Source organism: Agrilus planipennis, unplaced genomic scaffold (genome assembly GCF_000699045.2).
Source record: "Agrilus planipennis isolate EAB-ADULT unplaced genomic scaffold, Apla_2.0 scaffold1, whole genome shotgun sequence".
NCBI classification, from domain to species: Eukaryota; Metazoa; Arthropoda; class Insecta; order Coleoptera; family Buprestidae; genus Agrilus; species Agrilus planipennis.
The window spans coordinates 4,259,888-4,277,227 of record NW_020442466.1 but is presented as its reverse complement, the minus strand read 5'-3'; the positions used below and the strand labels follow the sequence as shown (position 1 = coordinate 4,277,227).

General features: G+C 31.6%; 5 protein-coding genes and 1 long non-coding RNA gene across 12 annotated transcripts; 2 read left to right on the top strand and 4 right to left on the bottom strand.

Annotated features, from left to right (window-relative positions):
* The first annotated feature begins 450 nt into the window (after positions 1-450).
* Positions 451-2,191, top strand: LOC112906642 (glomulin). The gene has a single exon (XM_025981157.1). It carries the CDS (start codon positions 479-481, stop codon positions 2,189-2,191), a length of 1,713 nt encoding a protein of 570 aa, XP_025836942.1. The 5' UTR covers positions 451-478.
* On the bottom strand, positions 2,163-3,003 carry LOC112906624. 3 transcript variants are annotated; one of them, XR_003232473.1, is made up of 4 exons: positions 2,756-3,003; positions 2,511-2,639; positions 2,280-2,450; positions 2,163-2,222 (listed from the first exon to the last, which is right to left on the bottom strand). It is a non-coding gene; the product is annotated as an uncharacterized LOC112906624 (long non-coding RNA). The 3 variants fall into 3 exon arrangements; XR_003232472.1 differs by having other exon boundaries at positions 2,511-2,998; XR_003232474.1 differs by having other exon boundaries at positions 2,562-2,998.
* A 3-nt stretch (positions 3,004-3,006) lies between these two features.
* LOC108734381 (TOM1-like protein 2) lies at positions 3,007-7,095 on the bottom strand. Of its 4 annotated transcripts, none has more exons than XM_018465926.2 (9): positions 6,824-7,095; positions 6,379-6,626; positions 6,110-6,313; positions 5,290-5,514; positions 4,931-5,228; positions 4,691-4,826; positions 4,517-4,592; positions 4,301-4,348; positions 3,007-3,966 (listed from the first exon to the last, which is right to left on the bottom strand). In XM_018465926.2, exons 1-9 carry the CDS (start codon positions 6,885-6,887, stop codon positions 3,808-3,810), a joined length of 1,458 nt encoding a protein of 485 aa, XP_018321428.1. In that variant the 5' UTR covers positions 6,888-7,095; the 3' UTR covers positions 3,007-3,807. The 4 variants fall into 4 exon arrangements, with proteins under 4 accessions (XP_018321428.1, XP_018321436.1, XP_018321444.1 ...); XM_018465934.2 differs by having other exon boundaries at positions 4,517-4,589; XM_018465942.2 differs by lacking the exon at positions 4,301-4,348.
* A 1,015-nt stretch (positions 7,096-8,110) lies between these two features.
* On the bottom strand, positions 8,111-11,609 carry LOC108734502 (protein disulfide-isomerase). Its single transcript, XM_018466093.2, has 4 exons — positions 11,271-11,609; positions 10,500-10,697; positions 9,695-9,966; positions 8,111-9,380 (listed from the first exon to the last, which is right to left on the bottom strand). The coding sequence occupies exons 1-4, from the start codon at positions 11,422-11,424 to the stop codon at positions 8,505-8,507; spliced, it is 1,500 nt and encodes a 499-aa protein (XP_018321595.1). The 5' UTR covers positions 11,425-11,609; the 3' UTR covers positions 8,111-8,504.
* A 484-nt stretch (positions 11,610-12,093) lies between these two features.
* LOC108733629 (methyltransferase-like protein 22) lies at positions 12,094-14,775 on the top strand. Of its 2 annotated transcripts, none has more exons than XM_025981086.1 (5): positions 12,094-12,442; positions 12,544-12,669; positions 12,779-12,964; positions 13,024-13,191; positions 14,380-14,775. In XM_025981086.1, the coding sequence occupies exons 1-5, from the start codon at positions 12,355-12,357 to the stop codon at positions 14,460-14,462; spliced, it is 651 nt and encodes a 216-aa protein (XP_025836871.1). In that variant the 5' UTR covers positions 12,094-12,354; the 3' UTR covers positions 14,463-14,775. The 2 variants fall into 2 exon arrangements, with proteins under 2 accessions (XP_025836871.1, XP_018320377.1); XM_018464875.1 differs by lacking the exon at positions 14,380-14,775 and adding an exon at positions 13,256-13,647.
* A 322-nt stretch (positions 14,776-15,097) lies between these two features.
* On the bottom strand, positions 15,098-17,244 carry LOC112906622 (protein disulfide-isomerase-like; the record flags this gene model as incomplete). The annotated part of the gene is made up of 2 exons (XM_025981088.1): positions 15,098-16,632; positions 16,945-17,244. Coding segments are annotated over 2 exons (1,176 nt in total), but the record flags the coding sequence as incomplete, so codon positions are not given.
* Positions 17,245-17,340: the final 96 nt, after the last annotated feature.

Here is a 17,340-nt window from a genome sequence, read left to right as displayed (position 1 = left end):
TTTTTTTTGTGGGGTTTTTAATTAATTAGTATGTTTCCCAGGTTTTAACCACTTTTTAAATCTATTTATTTACTAATATAACCATAACCTTAATTTCGTTAACTGTTACCATAGACACATTCCTACATACGATATATATATTATTAAAGATTTGACATAAAAATGTAATTTTATTAAAAAAATAACTTAATTGGGTTAATTTAAAGCCGTTTTAATTAATACATAATCAAGACTGATTAATAAATTTTAAAGGAAAAATTAATTTCTGCTTTCAACGACATTATTGCTTTCGGGGATAGGTTATTGAGTTACAACCAAGTGAGAAGGCAATAATAACATAACCTCAAAAATTTTAAAGGTTATGTTAATCCTAATTAAAATTAATGTTAAAAATCTTTACTAGTTTAAAGCAGTTTTTTAAAAAAAGATATAAAAAATATATAACTAAAAGTTCCGAAACAAATATTTGTTTAAAAAAATGTCAAACAGTGAAAATTTAGAACTTATTAAATTGTTACAAAAAAGACTGGAATTAGAAGACTATAAAGGAGCCCAAACAATCGTAACAAATTATGACTATAAATGTTTAAAAGAAGAGGATTATGAACAGTTTGTTACGTTTTTTATGAAATATCTTAACGAAGATGTAGAGAAGAAAAATATTACTTTGTTTTTAACGAGTAAATCAATTCTGTGTGTTGTTTCAACATGGTTCAATCCTGAAACAGTAATAATAGAATTAATTCAAAAAATACCGGAATTAGTTGATGATTTGTCGTTTTTGTCACTGCTGGTTCCATTACAAAAAGCTTTATTAGGGTTACATACTGGTAGGGATAGTTTTTTAACCTGGAGCTTAAATTCTATACAGAAATATATAGAAAAATTGGATATCCCTGATGATAATTATAATTTAGATGAAGAAGAGAGACTTCTTATGGACAGTGATGATTCATTTGATAAAACCACTCATTTATTGTTGGACTTGCTCCCTTTCTATGATCCACTAATAAAAAAATCAATCAATGATGAAGCATGGAGACTAATTTTGAGTGTGTTCTTAGTAAAACTTCTAGGAAAGCCTTTGGCTTATTTTGATCTAACATCAACAAGTTCAAAAAGTAGAGCTAGAAGAATTGCTGAAGAAGTTGTTGAAAAGTATATCAATATTGAACCAGACATCTACTTGCTTTTGGGTTCAACAAAATATCCAGAAAACGAAGAAAACATATGTTGTAACAAATTAGCTGTTGCTGTTCTGTTTTACTTAATACTTGTTGAACATGTCTCTATCGAGAAGATTCCAAAAGTGTATGATCACCTATTTGTTTTCCAATACTCGTTGCATTTATTAGTAGAATTGTTTACACAAACTAATCAATTTGCAACTCAGTATGCCCTAGAATTAACCAATACTCTCTTAAATTATGTGCAAAATATCAGTTTGCCATACAATTTACTAGATGATGATGTACATTGCAACTTTTGCAAAAGTCTTTCTAAAGTTACAATTTATGATACTTTAGAAAGCAATAGGAAGAAAGCCTTACTACTGTTAACTAAATATTTATATACGTTTGAAATTAGAGGCAGATATCTCATAATTTACAATTTAGTTGATATTGTAAATCATACTGGATTAATAAGTTTTTTAATAACAGAATACAAACAGATGTTGGTCAAAGAATTGGACAAAATTAAAGATGAAAATAAGGAAATTTCACAATTCTTCTCTGGCCAAAAACTGAACAGTTTGATTAATAAATTCTGTTACTTACACAAAAGAGAAGAAAGTGATTTGGTTGAACTGGCAGATCAAATAGTTGCATCGTTAAATTTTTTAAGATATCTAATTATTCGCGATAGGGATAATGTAACTAAAATTTGGGATATTCTTCCCAGATTAGAAACTACCTATTTTGAGCCTTTAAAGAAAGGTCTTGTATTGTCAAGAGCACATTACGAATTAAAAATTAAAGAAATAAATGAAGAGAAAGAAGACTGCAAAGCAACCAGTAATAATGAAGTAAGCATTACTGTTGGCAAACAGACTTTACCATCGATGCCAAAATCTGAGAAATTAAAAGTTTTACATTCTTCTGTCACTGCTTTTGATGTGATAGAAAGTGTACTTAGTCGCGTTAAGGAATTAATTAATACCAGTAATTTTTTAAAAGAGGATCACCCATGATTTCTCTGAGGAGAATTCCTTCGGTCATATACTGAAATGTTTTCCTATTGTATTATTATAATTTATATCCAAAAAATGATGTTTTTACCTTTATCTTTGGCTGGTTTGTACATGCATCGAAACGCACAGCATATCCGACTGTATCGCCCTGTACAAACGTTCCCATCTCATCCGCGACACGATTAGCTAATGATATTGCTGCCACCTTTCTAGGTTCGCACACCCCTATTTGTGCAGGCCATTCTGCTTCAATCAGATACTAAAAAAATGACCTTCTAGTAATGAGATAAGCTTAAGTTCCATCGAAATAAATAATTACATGATTTAATGCAATTCTAATATTTTGATTAAAAATAACATAATACAAAACCCATTGTTAGGTATCCGTTTGGTGAATTTGCCCCAGACTAAAGTGAATTTCATGTTTCTGCTGCAAACTGTCCTTGGCCTAAAAATAGTTAACAGGTTAACTTATAGAACCATCTTTTTTTATGGCTTATTACAGCCTTTTTCTATGTTCTGTAACTCGTTCAGGACTTAAAATAAAAGACATTTTTTACTCACAAAAATTTAATCTCACTATGTTTTCAAAGACTCTTAACAATGATTTCAAATTGTAAGTTGCTAACAAGAATTTGTGCTTGTAATGTGCTAATATTAGCTGTAATTATTAGTTACAATAACAGAAATATAAATTCCTTTTAGCTTGGGGCCATGCCTGGAAGTAGTCTTCCGTTAAATTAAATCAAAATTAATAATTAAGTATCCACTGCTTTAATTAAATAAATTAAAATAACTGCCACTCCAATAACTTGGACNTTCACAATAGAAAATTTAATATTATTTGATTACAAATAGACTTCCTCTATCTCTATTCCTTCTGAAGTTGATACAGCAAAACACATTGCAGTTTAAATACTAGGAATAAATCATATTTTCTTTAAAATTATAGCACAATATATTTGCATAATTGCCTGATATATTAAACCGTGCCCAAAAAAGTATGAAAACAATTATTAATAAGATAAATTGACTGACTGAAGAAAATATATTTTCTTGTGTCTTTCACGGTCGAAGTTGTATTTCTTCTGTTTAATTAAATTATATACTATGAACTGCTGTTGTGTTCAATTAAACTTTTAAATAACACCATCCTATCACCACTAATAAAATAGCTAAAAAATAACTAAGGAGAAGGTGTAGCTACATAGTATGGTGTGACTAAATCGAATCGAATACTGTTGTTAAAAACACAAAAAGCAAGCAATAAGTAGATTAGTCATAATTTATATGTATTATCATAATATCTCAAAATGTTTGTTACGTTATGTTGTTTCCATTAATTGCACTACAAGAAGGAAAAAACTTTTATGTAATATTTTTAACGTAAATTAAAAACAAGCTTTTACTGCTTACATAAGAATTGTTTGTGTCAATGGAAATAATTTAACAAAAAAAGACATTTTAAGGTGAGTAAACTGAAATTTAAAGGTCTAAGGCCTTGTCGTCCTTTGACCTTCGTAAATTAAAAATATAAGTAACAAACACTTATTAATTATTTTTAGTGCTTATGTGTAGCATGTTTCTTTTTAAACGTACGCCATAGGAATGTAAAATCACAGGGAAATCAGACCCTCTTTCTTGTCTTTGGGTGCTTGTTGAGTGGTACTAGTGGTATTAGTGCTTGTTACTGTCGGTAAGGCTTCGGCGGCCGCGGCTCTTTCCGCTAGGAATTTCTCGAACTCACTACTAGTCATCGATTCTTCGGTACCAGGCTAAACAAAAATAGAATTTTTAATAACACGAATAAATATTAAAGGTCTCAACATTTCAAGTTTAAGAAAAAAAGAGTGTGGAACGACTGGTCACACGCTCCACGCGTGAGTGACTAAAAGGCACGTCATTGTAAATGTGTCTATATGTAAACAAAACTCAAAAGCAATGAAAGTTTATCGTGGCAGTGTCCACATGACTAAAAATACTAGGATGTTTTGAACTGGGATTCGCGTAGCGCATCTGGAACCTTCGGTAACATTTAATTTAGATTTTAATGTAAGATAAAAAGTGATAAGTAACAGCCAAGGAAATCAGAACATTGAATGTACTTACCGTCTGTCCAAGCCACGCCTCCATCTCGTCAAAATCGCTGTCTCGACTCTATAGAAACACAACCCAAAAACTAAGCACATTTAAAAAATAAAAGCAGAAAACAATCCTTAAATAATAAAATAACGATCACAGAAAAGAAAAAAAAATTTTCTTAAATTAACGAAGAAAAGAATTACGACAGAAAAAACATATTTTTATAAAATAGAAATATCTTACCGTTCGGGCTTGTGCTGCCAAACTTAATCCTCCGGATATCTGATCAGGTTCCCTGTTCTCTTTATAGGTACTGCTACTAAAAAAAAATAATTTTAATTAGAAGGCAAATTAATGTAAAAATTGTTAATAGCGCAACATAGTATCTCAATTTTTATTGATATACATGTAACTTACTCTGGTTTTGTTCTATCAAATGAGACATTTCGAGACTGGGCAAACATGTCAAATTCATCGTCCCCTTTGGGGCCACTTTTTGCGGAAATAGTTTCTACTTTGGCCAGTTGAGCTGACGCACTATTACTAGACATGTCTGTAGAAAAACACACATAATAAGAAATATTAAAAGAAAAGTTTTGAATTGTTACTGTGTATATGTAATATGAACAAAAATCATTAAGTAGGTATAAGACTTACCAAGTTTACTGAGTCTATCTGAAAGGGTATTAGACTCAAAATCTATTAGACTGTCATCCTGTGGGGTAGCAGCAGTGACGCCTGCGTTTTGCGGGGGCCCCATAGCTTTAGCAAGAACGGCTGAAGCTGCTGCTTGTCCCCCTGCTTCCCTATTCTTCTCCCACCGACTGTATCTCAAAAATAGGTTGTTCATATCATCATTAATTCTTAATAACTCAGCTGTTAGATCATCATTTGACAGTTTGCTTATAAGATCGACCAGCCTTTCTTGCATTTTGTGGCATGTTTCATTCAAATCCTGCAACAAATAAGCCCCAGATGCACAGATCTATTTAATTTCATATTTTTTTTTAAATTACTTGAAGTAGTTCAAGTTCACTTTCGGGGTGTTCTTTGCCTGGTTGAAATTCACTCAACATTTCTCCAAGAATTGCCATATTCGTTTGCACAATGTCCAATTCAGATTGTAGTTTTGTTCTTTGTTCAGGAGTGAGAGTCCCCCCGGTGGGCACAGGAGCATGTAGTGGAGATACTTGAGGTACACTGACAACTTCTCTAACTGGCTGAACTTCTGGTTCAACACTCTAAAAAAGAGAAAAGATTTCACAATGACATATACATAAAAAGTAATTGCCTTTAGAACATAAGAATCATCCCCACACATTTTTCAATTAATTTCTCTTCTTTGTCATATTTATTTATTTTAGTAACGTTCCCCCTATTAATATTATATCCTATAGTTTACCCTCCTTCAAATGAAAAAGCATCGTTGTAAAGATATATTAAAACCCAAAATTAAAACAGTTGTTTTTTGTAAATGTTACTTAAAGTAAATTGTAAGCTAGTCTTTTTTATAAAAGGTGACTAGTGATAATAAATATTTTTTGGCATATATTTTATAAACAAAACCTACACATGTGAATGTGAGACAAGTGTTTGTTAACAGTACTTTTTATTTAACTTCATTTCTGAATAGATAACATAATATCAATATTTAACAATATAAGTACCTTATCATTGTTTACTGTTTACTTTTTAGTCATTTTACCATAAAAATGAACTCTAAATTTTAAAAGCAATATTTTGAGAGTTAAATTAAGTACCAGTTATAATAATAGAGTAGTTATAGCTTCAGGGTAATAGATCCATGTGTATCCAACATTTTTCATTTTTTCTTACCCTTTGAGGTGTCAATATCGGTGCCATGGCATCTAAATCTGCTGGTGGAAATTCAATTCCTTTATTGATAAGGTCTTGATATACTGCCACAACCCCTGACAGTTCAGGTTGATTTTTGAATACATCTGCCCATGACTGAATCAGACTTAAAACTTTTTCTTGTACAGCTGTCGGTGGATCATTTTTTGGTCCAATCAATTTTACCTAAACAAATAAAAAGCCTGTTAAGTATTGATTATACAAAAAGTTTTTGATAAGTATATAATTACCAATTCTTGTATAAAGTCTTTGCTACAAACAAGTATGTGAAACCTTTTTCCACAATTTTTAACACATGTTTCCAGTACTGTTAAAGTATACATGACAACTATGTAATTTTTGCCAGCATTCTGTTGCAAACGTTTCCTTATAGCTTTAATTGCATCTTTGGGACCATCCTCAGTTTCGTTTACCAGATCACAAATTTCCATATTCAAAGCCCAATTTTCTGAGGCAAGGGTACTATCTGTGGCTTGTTCTAAACAACATATATAAAATGTTACATGACTAACAATATTCTACAAGAATTGCAAACTATTTTGACAGTTAAAAAACAATGTAAACAAAGTATCTATACAGTATAAAAATGGTGTAAATTAAGTTATGACCATTATTAATTTTAGGTCAAGGAATAAAAAGTAACAGGTTAAAATTACTTATATACTTTTTACGCACCAATTCGGCTTCCCACTGGACTGGAAAACGGATTCCCACCTAGGGCATTACTTAAAAAGGACATTTTTGTTAAAATTGTATGTAGATAATGTTTGGAGTGCTTTTATTTTGATATTATTTTATTTGATGACAAACAAACACTTTCTTTCATTTGGGCAACTAGCAATAAAATATTCCGATTAGTTTGCGTTTGCGAAACAGCTTGTTGGTCACAAAAATATGCATACGTCATTTGAATCATTAATTCAGGCGTGTTATCTCAACTGGTAATAAATACCATGGTATAGAAATATTTGTTATTTTATTAAAGTGAAGGAATTGAGTAAAGTTTGTTAAAAAGATATCGGTAAAATAAATTTGACTATTTTAATTATAAAACATTTAATGTAAAATTTTTGTAGTTAAAAAATTTAATGTTATTATTTGTGGTATTTGGTAGAACAGAAAAGTTCTATATTATCTATGAGCAAAACTTGCCTTAATACCAGTGTTAAATTTTCAAAAAGATTAGGCGGTTTAATTAAAATAAATTGAAACAATATATGCTTATAAAAATTAATGGTAAATTATCTACTTGATTCTTCTCAAGTAAATACAAAATGTCTCTTCGATTATTAAAAATAGGTAACTTTTGTCTTTGAACTTGGAGTGTTTGTGAATTAAATCTGTTGTAAACAAAGTCAGTGGCTTCCACTAAAGATGATTCTCTTCTGTCTAAATAACTAGAAGTCTCTGTAGGTTTCAAAAATCGAGGTTTAAAATCAATCGTTTGCATTTTATCCAACTATCTAAAAATAATAGTATTAACAGTTATCCAGAGCGTCTATTAAGATTAATGTACCCAAATATACAAATTAGTAATGCTTTAAGCAGAAAAAGGGACGAATCTTTTCTAAAAAGGTACATACGTTTATAAATTGCGTAATTTTTTTTTTGTGGGGTTTTTAATTAATTAGTATGTTTCCCAGGTTTTAACCACTTTTTAAATCTATTTATTTACTAATATAACCATAACCTTAATTTCGTTAACTGTTACCATAGACACATTCCTACATACGATATATATATTATTAAAGATTTGACATAAAAATGTAATTTTATTAAAAAAATAACTTAATTGGGTTAATTTAAAGCCGTTTTAATTAATACATAATCAAGACTGATTAATAAATTTTAAAGGAAAAATTAATTTCTGCTTTCAANAAATTAAGATCCAAAAATTTAATTTTTCAAATACAACACATTTAGAAATAATAGTGTAATGTTATTTTGTGCCTTAGTTGTTGGACTAATGGGATTTTTTTTTGATAAATGTAACTACTACATAGTACGAAAATTTTTAAAGTTCTAATCTAATCGCCAATAACGAAAATATGGGGAATAAGTTACTAAATAAAATAATATTTATGAATCTTAAAAAAAAGACTACTAATGAGATTGTTACATATAAATCTTATAACATTTTTTCTTCAAATTTTTACAATAATTGTATTTTTGAGCGTATATTTTAGAACTCGAAAAATATTATTCTGGGAAAAATAAGCCTCAAATATCGCCACCCGCGTTTCACCCTTCTATAGGATCTTAATAAAAAAAATCCTCTCGCACGCAATCATTCACCACTAATATTAATAACATACATTAATTAAAATAACTGTTAAATAAAACGAGGAAAATTAAATTACAACTCGTCTTTACGAGGTTTATCATCGTCTTCAGTCTCAGCTTCGGTTGCAACGTCGGGGTCGGCACCATCAACTCCACCCGTTTCGATAAATTTAACGATACCTTCAAATGTACGAGGTCCATTGTACGTCACAGCTTTGCGTAGATCTCCTTTCGGGTACAATTTGATTGTAGGAAAACCGGTGACTTTCGTGTGCTCCAATTCGTTGGCAGTGGCGTCCATCTTCGCGATCACCACGTCCTCATTGTCCTTGAAATGTTCCCCGACTTTGTCGTAGATTGGAACTAACTGTTTGCAGTGTCCGCACCAGGGGGCATAGAATTCAACCAAAACATCCTTTGAAGGATCCAGAGCGACTTCATCAAAGTTTGAAGCAACAAGGACTTTTACAGGTTGCGAATTCCAATCTTCAGGGAGTTCTTGTTGCAAAAGAATTGGTTTAAGTTTGCCATCCAAGAAGTTTTGTACGAACTGTTGGATATTTTCAGCCGTAAGGTCGTCGCTTTCTGGCTTATACTTGACCATGTCCTCTTCGAGTTTGATTATTCGTGCGGCGGGTGCGTCCTCTTTTTTCAAACCGAAGAACTCGAGGATGCGCTGGTGGTCTTCTTCGTCGACGTTGAGGGTGACGAAGAGAACGGTTTCGCGGAATGGACGTGCAACTGACGATGCAGCATCAGATATTTTGGCGAAATGTTCATCTGAACGGGAAAGGAAGAGCAACAAGTGGTTTTTCACATCACCTCCAAAGATCTTTTGGGCCGTGTTCGTATTAAAATCGACTACGAGAGGTAATGATTCGACAGCTACGAATTTACGGATTGCCTGGTGGGTGGGTTCGCCCTCGAAGACCGATTTTCCACCGTCGTACTACGAAAAAATTAGAACATGTAATTAATAATCTTCCGAAAAATAATAAAACACTCTAGAAGCTGCAGATGATACATAAAACAAACAAAAATGCAAATTACATGCAGATGAAGCACAGCATCGACAATTTTGTTCTTTAACTATTTTTGTAAGGAAACTTTATGACGTTTTATCTCTACATTATGCAATGAATAATAATTCAACTCAATTTACACCAGCATTAATGAGTAACAACATATCTCTGTCTCAAATTCAGTAGGAGAATTGAATTGGAATTGGCGTTAATACTTATAAGATATTTTTAAATCACATACATGTTTGAAAAGTATGATAGAATCATCTTTGGCTTGATATTTTTCAAAGAGAGCATCCGAGTTGGTTATTCCGAATAAATGATCGTCAACAGTAGTTGCCACACTCAGAAAGGCCTTCGCTGTTTCACTTGATGGGTCCTTGAAGAAACCAATTATCACAACGTTGTTATTGTCAATTAAGTCTTGCGCTTCCTCTACTGTGTTTAGTTCTTTAGCAGGAGGTCCGGTCTTCTTAATCAACCATGACACTATTTCTTCTGCCTTACGACCACCTATGCCGGAACAAATAAGGCAAATACTAAATTAAATAATTTCTTTTTTTTTTACAATAGCTTCATTAATATTAAAATTTATTAAGAATGAGAGTTACATATATATATTTTTGATACAGGACATAAAAAATGAATAATTAATTACCTGAATATATAAACAACATATAGTATATAATAAAATGCATATAACTAACTAATTGTTAGTCACACTTTACTTTTTTAATGTTTCAATATATTTATCTACAGTTTTAATTAATTATTCATTTTAGTAACATGTAAGTTTAACAAACACATCTAGAATTAATCAATATACTTAACAAAAACAAATGTGATAAGCAGTTTAAGAGTAATTAAGCAAATTCCTTATCTTTTTAAGTTGCTCTTTATCAAATTTTTGTTTACAGTTCAATAGTGTCCTTTACAACGGTTTAAAAAATGAATACTTTTAGCTACCAATATCCTTTATGAATGTTTTTTACAGTAGAGTGTGTTAGTTATAATGTATATACATTAAGCAATGTATTATATCTTACCATTATAATCTATTGCGGTCCCTTTTATAAAGAACTTAAGTGTGGGGTAGCCTCTGATTTGATGTTCTTCTGCAAGTTCGGTCTCTTCAGTAGCATCTACCTTTGCTAATTTAATATCAGATTTGTTTTCTTCGAGTAATGTGACTGCTTTAACATATTCAGGAGCAAGGGCTTTGCAGTGGCCACACCATGGAGCATCTTAAAACACACAACATAACATTCCTAGTATTTAAAGAAAAATTATTACAAAGTTGTTACTAAAAGGCCATAAATATAGTGTTATTAGCTGGCATATCTATAAAACAATACAAGTCAACACCTGATAAGTACTGCTACGTGCAGTTATTGAATTATTATCAACATTCACACAGTTGCTGAAATGTTATCAAAATTAGTACTATTATTATTGTATTCTATATAAAAAAGTTAAAAAAATAGGAGTAAATAATTAATTAGTTTGTGTACCATATGGAACAGGTTGTTTTATTCTTTTTTATGACAAATTAATGCAATTAATGACAAAATGCCGGTAGTAATAAACAATTTGTGGAAATCAGTTAAACCATGAAAGTATCAAGGTTTTCTTATGGTTTGTTAATAACTGTTAAAGGTTTAAACAAGCATTTCCTACATGACTTTAACATCGTATGGTAACAAAAACCTGCCTGACACGTTATTGCCTAAAGTAATTTCAAACCAATTTTCGAAATATGATCAAAAAGTAGGGTATGTGATTATAAATTAGATCAAAATTTGAAGGAGGGTACTTACAAAATTCCACCAAGATGAATTCGTTGTCAGTTATGGCAGATTTAAAATTGTCCCTATTGAGTACAAGAACGCCTTCGTCTAACTTAATTTCATTTTCAGACAAGGCAGGTACTGATATTGACACAATAACAAACAGAGCTAGCAAAATATTCATCTTGAAAACAATCCTAAAACGTTACTTCACGGCTGTTTAGTAAATCTTTTAATAAACTCGAAATGCCGAGCTTACACAACCCACACTTCTAACTTCTCAACAAACTAACAAAAAGTCAGAGACTAGCAAATGGTTAGAAAACCACACCAAGATGTAGGTAGGTCGTCGGCACGAAACGACAAGCAACAACGTGGCAAAAATCGTGGGGAGTTGCTATTGGTTCTCAGCATCTGACGTATTAAACTATTTTTATAAAATTCAAAAANAACAATTCATTTTTGCATCTGCATTACCAACTTACTTTCGAATGCTTGGAGAAATAGTTCGTGGTCTGCTTGTATGTGGTCCATTCTGGGATTTTTTGTAGATTCACCATCTTTTTCTCGTTTTTTTGGTGGCATAATCCTTTAAGCAAAATTGGTTAAACTTTTTCTATTATTACCGGGAAACTCTCACACCAGCATACATACAACTGGTAATCAGTAACGGCCATTACTATCACAGCAGGCCATTGCTACTTGTTACCCATTTGCTATCGAAAACCACAGATTGTTATTGGTTCAACGAGACTACCTTTCAAAATGTTTTAAAAATTTATTTCTTCGAGAATCGGCAGGGTTAATTATATAATTACACTTTATTTACATGTATGTAAGTAATTTAATCTATTATAAATCGTAAATTTATGGTCACATTAGCTAATTTTAAATTCAATGAATTACCTCTTATGTAACGAAAATAAAAAAAGTATGTGCTTTGTATTTAGAGAAAAGGGCGCCAGTTAATTTCAAACTGAAAATTGTAATATTGCTACCCATAAACAGTGGAATTTTGGCCAAAGTTTATTTATTTTGTAAAATTGCCAAAAAGTTGATGAATGATGAATGTGCTGCAGTAGAAATTAGGAAAAACCTGTAACAAAAAACCCTGATGGATGATGAAGATTACAAAGTTTCTTCTGAAATATATTCGGAATTCGATTATCGAACAACTATCGAGCCTAAGTTAAACAAAAATGGTATGTTTATTGTATAATAGGTATTCATAAAATAGATATCAAAGTGAGGTTAAATTAGAACAGTTATAAAAATAATTTCCAATAGTTTTAAAAACTTTTAGACCTAGTGTCCAGATTTCCTTTTAAATGGCCTCCAAAGTTAGCACAAACTGATAATGACGGTGATCTTGTTGTGGACAGGTCAGATTTTAATGAGCAAGACAGCAGAGCAGAATTCGTGGAAATAGGTGGGAAATTAAATACTTTTTTACAGTAAAACGTGTGATATTTATTTCAGGCTTAAAGCCATGATCTTAGAGTTCTTCTCCCATATCTTAAATTTTATGTCTGTTTAAGAACATAGTGGTAGTACTGTGCTAGGACTGGTAGGTCTCCAGGTATGGCGTGGGGCCCTGTTACTAGCCGATTGGTTGTTCCATATCAGAAAACTCCTTAAAAATAATTCTGTTATATTGGAACTGGGCTCAGGGGTTGGCTTAACAAGTATCATAGGTGCACATTATGCACCCGTGGTGTGCACAGGTAGTATTTCGTAATGTTTGTATGAAACACAACAGCTTTGGTTCAATTATTAATTGTAGATGTTAATAAGGGGGAAATTTTAAAACTTATTGAGAGTAACGTTGCTAGAAATTCACACCTGTTGGTATACCCAGTTAAAATTGTAGAGTTAGATTTCACCCAAACCGAATTTACTCAAGAGATCAAAGATCTATTACCAAATATAGAAGTAATTCTAGCGGCTGATGGTATGTTTTATCTAGATAATTATTATATTCTAATAAACGTCTTTATATTAATTTATTATAACAGTTGTTTATGACGATGAGATAACTTTAGCATTTGTTAACACGTTACAACGTTTATTATCTCATCAACCACCCCACAAGTATGCCTACGTGGCTTTAGAGAAGCGCTATGTTTTTACAATATCCGATTGCGACAGTGTGGCTCCATGTTATGATTATTTCTTGGAATGCCTTCGCAATAAAGACGATTTGGTAGCTGAAGAGATCGATTTGAATTTCCCGCAATTTTTTGAATATAATAGAGTACGAGAGTTAGTTCTATGGAAAGTTTGTTCAAAATACAAAAAATAGATAAACGTATATTATTTATTACAGGCATATTGGTTTGTTTAGTTCAGGTTTATGTATTTTTGTTATTTTTTTTATTAATAATTCAATAAAATACGTTAAATTTTACATTTTATTAATTGAAGTCCAATGTTGCCATATCGTACACTGTCAACTTACAAACCTTGACCGACTTGAAATATACTCAAAATTAAGAAAACTAATTGCATAACCCTCATAATAAGCATTAATCTTACTATAATTAAACAATTTATTAATGATTAAACATAACGGTTGAAAGTAATCATTTATTTTTAAGTTTTTGTGCGCATGCTTATGTGGACAATATTTCACTTTGTTGACAATATCGCTTATTATATTATAAACAAATAAAAAAAGACTATCTGTTCTATCAATAAAAACAAATGTTTAGTATAAGTTACGAAGTTGTTTATTATATTTGAGCAAAACATTCAACTAAGAGGGCTTTGATTTTAATAATACAACAGAAGCGCCATCTTGCTAACGTATTGGCCAGGCTGATATTTTGTTCTGGCATTTTCTAAATCGCGGTTCGTGGCTTATATTTTTTATTCGATCTGTTATTATTTGGTTATAAATACTATAATCATATTATGTATCATGAACATTTAACATTGTTTAATAAATTTGTGTGTTTTACGATTTACAATAAAATAATGGTATAATTCTAGGTAAGAATCTTTTCCCGTCATGCCATACGGCGGAAAGGCACGCAATAGTTTTATACATTTTGCATTTGTTTTACCGATCTGTATTAATAATGAAAATATCATTATTGTATTAATGCGGTAATAAACCTTTTTTTAATTTTTATTCCAGAAAAATGTGATTTAACTTGGACTTGCCTGATTAACTTCTTCATCTCCCCTCCCCTCCCTCTAGCCCGTTTGTCTACTGTGTAAGGTAGGATTTTTATATTATTTTTTAAAAACATGGAGCTTTAATTGAAATCTCCCATATATTGTCATTAATATGATCCAAAATAATTATGTAATTTAAAATTTCGTATTAAATTAGCCTTAATGTAATAATCAACAAATTATTACGACTAAAAGAACAAAGATGGCGGCATTTTCGATAACAAAAGTCAGGAGGGATAAATTAGAGACCATTTTAGGGAGTTATTTTAACAACTATTAATCGTACGGAACTTATCACAATTTATTTCCTAAAGGAGGATAAAGAGGAAATTTGTTACTAAAATGAACAATTTAATAATAATCCTAAAGAAATGTAAAATTTGGAAGGAATGACTATCCCTTCCTTAAAAACCAAAACAAGACTTTTCAGTATTCAACCCCTTAATNTTAATTACTTAAAAAAAGTACATCACCATGGCAATGTTAATTTTTACAACCTAATTCACAACATTAAAAAAACAGCTGTAACATTAGACATATTGTATACTTAGATAGATACTACAGAGAGATAAACTAATGTGAAATTGAATTTTGTTTGCAAATAAAAATGCACAAAAGTACCAGTAATATCGAAAGGAATGTTAATTAAAAAATGATGCTCTTGTTAAAAAAAGACAGAGAGAAATACATTATAATACATCTCAAAATATAATAGCAAAAAAATATACATTTGGAGATCTCTTTTAAACATCTCAAACATGAAATAATATCAAAAGAAAACAACAAACAAGATACAAAAAGGCGCACTGGAAGCACAGTCATTTTAAAGACTTAACAGAAGCCACCACATACAACTTAAATTAAGATCCAAAAATTTAATTTTTCAAATACAACACATTTAGAAATAATAGTGTAATGTTATTTTGTGCCTTAGTTGTTGGACTAATGGGATTTTTTTTTGATAAATGTAACTACTACATAGTACGAAAATTTTTAAAGTTCTAATCTAATCGCCAATAACGAAAATATGGGGAATAAGTTACTAAATAAAATAATATTTATGAATCTTAAAAAAAAAGACTACTAATGAGATTGTTACATATAAATCTTATAACATTTTTTCTTCAAATTTTTACAATAATTGTATTTTTGAGCGTATATTTTAGAACTCGAAAAATATTATTCTGGGAAAAATAAGCCTCAAATATCGCCACCCGCGTTTCACCCTTCTATAGGATCTTAATAAAAAAAATCCTCTCGCACGCAATCATTCACCACTAATATTAATAACATACATTAATTAAAATAACTGTTAAATAAAACGAGGAAAATTAAATTACAACTCGTCTTTACGAGGTTTATCATCGTCTTCAGTCTCAGCTTCGGTTGCAACGTCGGGGTCGGCACCATCAACTCCACCCGTTTCGATAAATTTAACGATACCCTCAAATGTACGAGGTCCATTGTACGTCACAGCTTTGCGTAGATCTCCTTTCGGGTACAATTTGATTGTAGGAAAACCGGTGACTTTCGTGTGCTCCAATTCGTTGGCAGTGGCGTCCATCTTCGCGATCACCACGTCCTCATTGTCCTTGAAATGTTCCCCGACTTTGTCGTAGATTGGAACTAACTGTTTGCAGTGTCCGCACCAGGGGGCATAGAATTCAACCAAAACATCCTTTGAAGGATCCAGAGCGACTTCATCAAAGTTTGAAGCAACAAGGACTTTTACAGGTTGCGAATTCCAATCTTCAGGGAGTTCTTGTTGCAAAAGAATTGGTTTAAGTTTGCCATCCAAGAAGTTTTGTACGAACTGTTGGATATTTTCAGCCGTAAGGTCGTCGCTTTCTGGCTTATACTTGACCATGTCCTCTTCGAGTTTGATTATTCGTGCGGCGGGTGCGTCCTCTTTTTTCAAACCGAAGAACTCGAGGATGCGCTGGTGGTCTTCTTCGTCGACGTTGAGGGTGACGAAGAGAACGGTTTCGCGGAATGGACGTGCAACTGACGATGCAGCATCAGATATTTTGGCGAAATGTTCATCTGAACGGGAAAGGAAGAGCAACAAGTGGTTTTTCACATCACCTCCAAAGATCTTTTGGGCCGTGTTCGTATTAAAATCGACTACGAGAGGTAATGATTCGACAGCTACGAATTTACGGATTGCCTGGTGGGTGGGTTCGCCCTCGAAGACCGATTTTCCACCGTCGTACTACGAAAAAATTAGAACATGTAATTAATAATCTTCCGAAAAATAATAAAACACTAGAAGCTGCAGATGATACATAAAACAAACAAAAATGCAAATTACATGCAGATGAAGCACAGCATCGACAATTTTGTTCTTTAACTATTTTTGTAAGGAAACTTTATGACGTTTTATCTCTACATTATGCAATGAATAATAATTCAACTCAATTTACACCAGCATTAATGAGTAACAACATATCTCTGTCTCAAATTCAGTAGGAGAATTGAATTGGAATTGGCGTTAATACTTATAAGATATTTTTAAATCACATACATGTTTGAAAAGTATGATAGAATCATCTTTAGCTTGATATTTTTCAAAGAGAGCATCCGAGTTGGTTATTCCGAATAAATGATCGTCAACAGTAGTTGCCACACTCAGAAAGGCCTTCGCTGTTTCACTTGATGGGTCCTTGAAGAAACCAATTATCACAACGTTGTTATTGTCAATTAAGTCTTGCGCTTCCTCTACTGTGTTTAGTTCTTTAGCAGGAGGTCCGGTCTTCTTAATCAACCATGACACTATTTCTTCTGCCTTACGACCACCTATGCCGGAACAAATAAGGCAAATACTAAATTAAATAATTTCTTTTTTTTTTACAATAGCTTCATTAATATTAAAATTTATTAAGAATGAGAGTTACATATATATATTTTTGATACAGGACAT

Coding starts and splice junctions, on each gene's coding strand:
- LOC112906642 (XM_025981157.1), top strand. CDS start 479: ATGTCAAACAGTGAAAATTTAGAACTTATTAAATTGTTACAAAAAAGA.
- LOC108734381 (XM_018465926.2), bottom strand. CDS start 6,887: ATGTCCTTTTTAAGTAATGCCCTAGGTGGGAATCCGTTTTCCAGTCCA. Junction 6,314..6,378: donor AAGACTTTATACAAGAATTG/GTAATTATATAC, acceptor TTATTTGTTTAG/GTAAAATTGATTGGACCAAA. Junction 4,827..4,930: donor AGATAGACTCAGTAAACTTG/GTAAGTCTTATA, acceptor GTTTTTCTACAG/ACATGTCTAGTAATAGTGCG.
- LOC108734502 (XM_018466093.2), bottom strand. CDS start 11,424: ATGAATATTTTGCTAGCTCTGTTTGTTATTGTGTCAATATCAGTACCT. Junction 10,698..11,270: donor ATTCATCTTGGTGGAATTTT/GTAAGTACCCTC, acceptor GTGTGTTTTAAG/ATGCTCCATGGTGTGGCCAC. Junction 9,381..9,694: donor CTATCATACTTTTCAAACAT/GTATGTGATTTA, acceptor ATTTTTTCGTAG/TACGACGGTGGAAAATCGGT.
- LOC108733629 (XM_018464875.1), top strand. CDS start 12,355: ATGGATGATGAAGATTACAAAGTTTCTTCTGAAATATATTCGGAATTC. Junction 12,443..12,543: donor GCCTAAGTTAAACAAAAATG/GTATGTTTATTG, acceptor AAAAACTTTTAG/ACCTAGTGTCCAGATTTCCT. Junction 12,965..13,023: donor TGCACCCGTGGTGTGCACAG/GTAGTATTTCGT, acceptor TATTAATTGTAG/ATGTTAATAAGGGGGAAATT.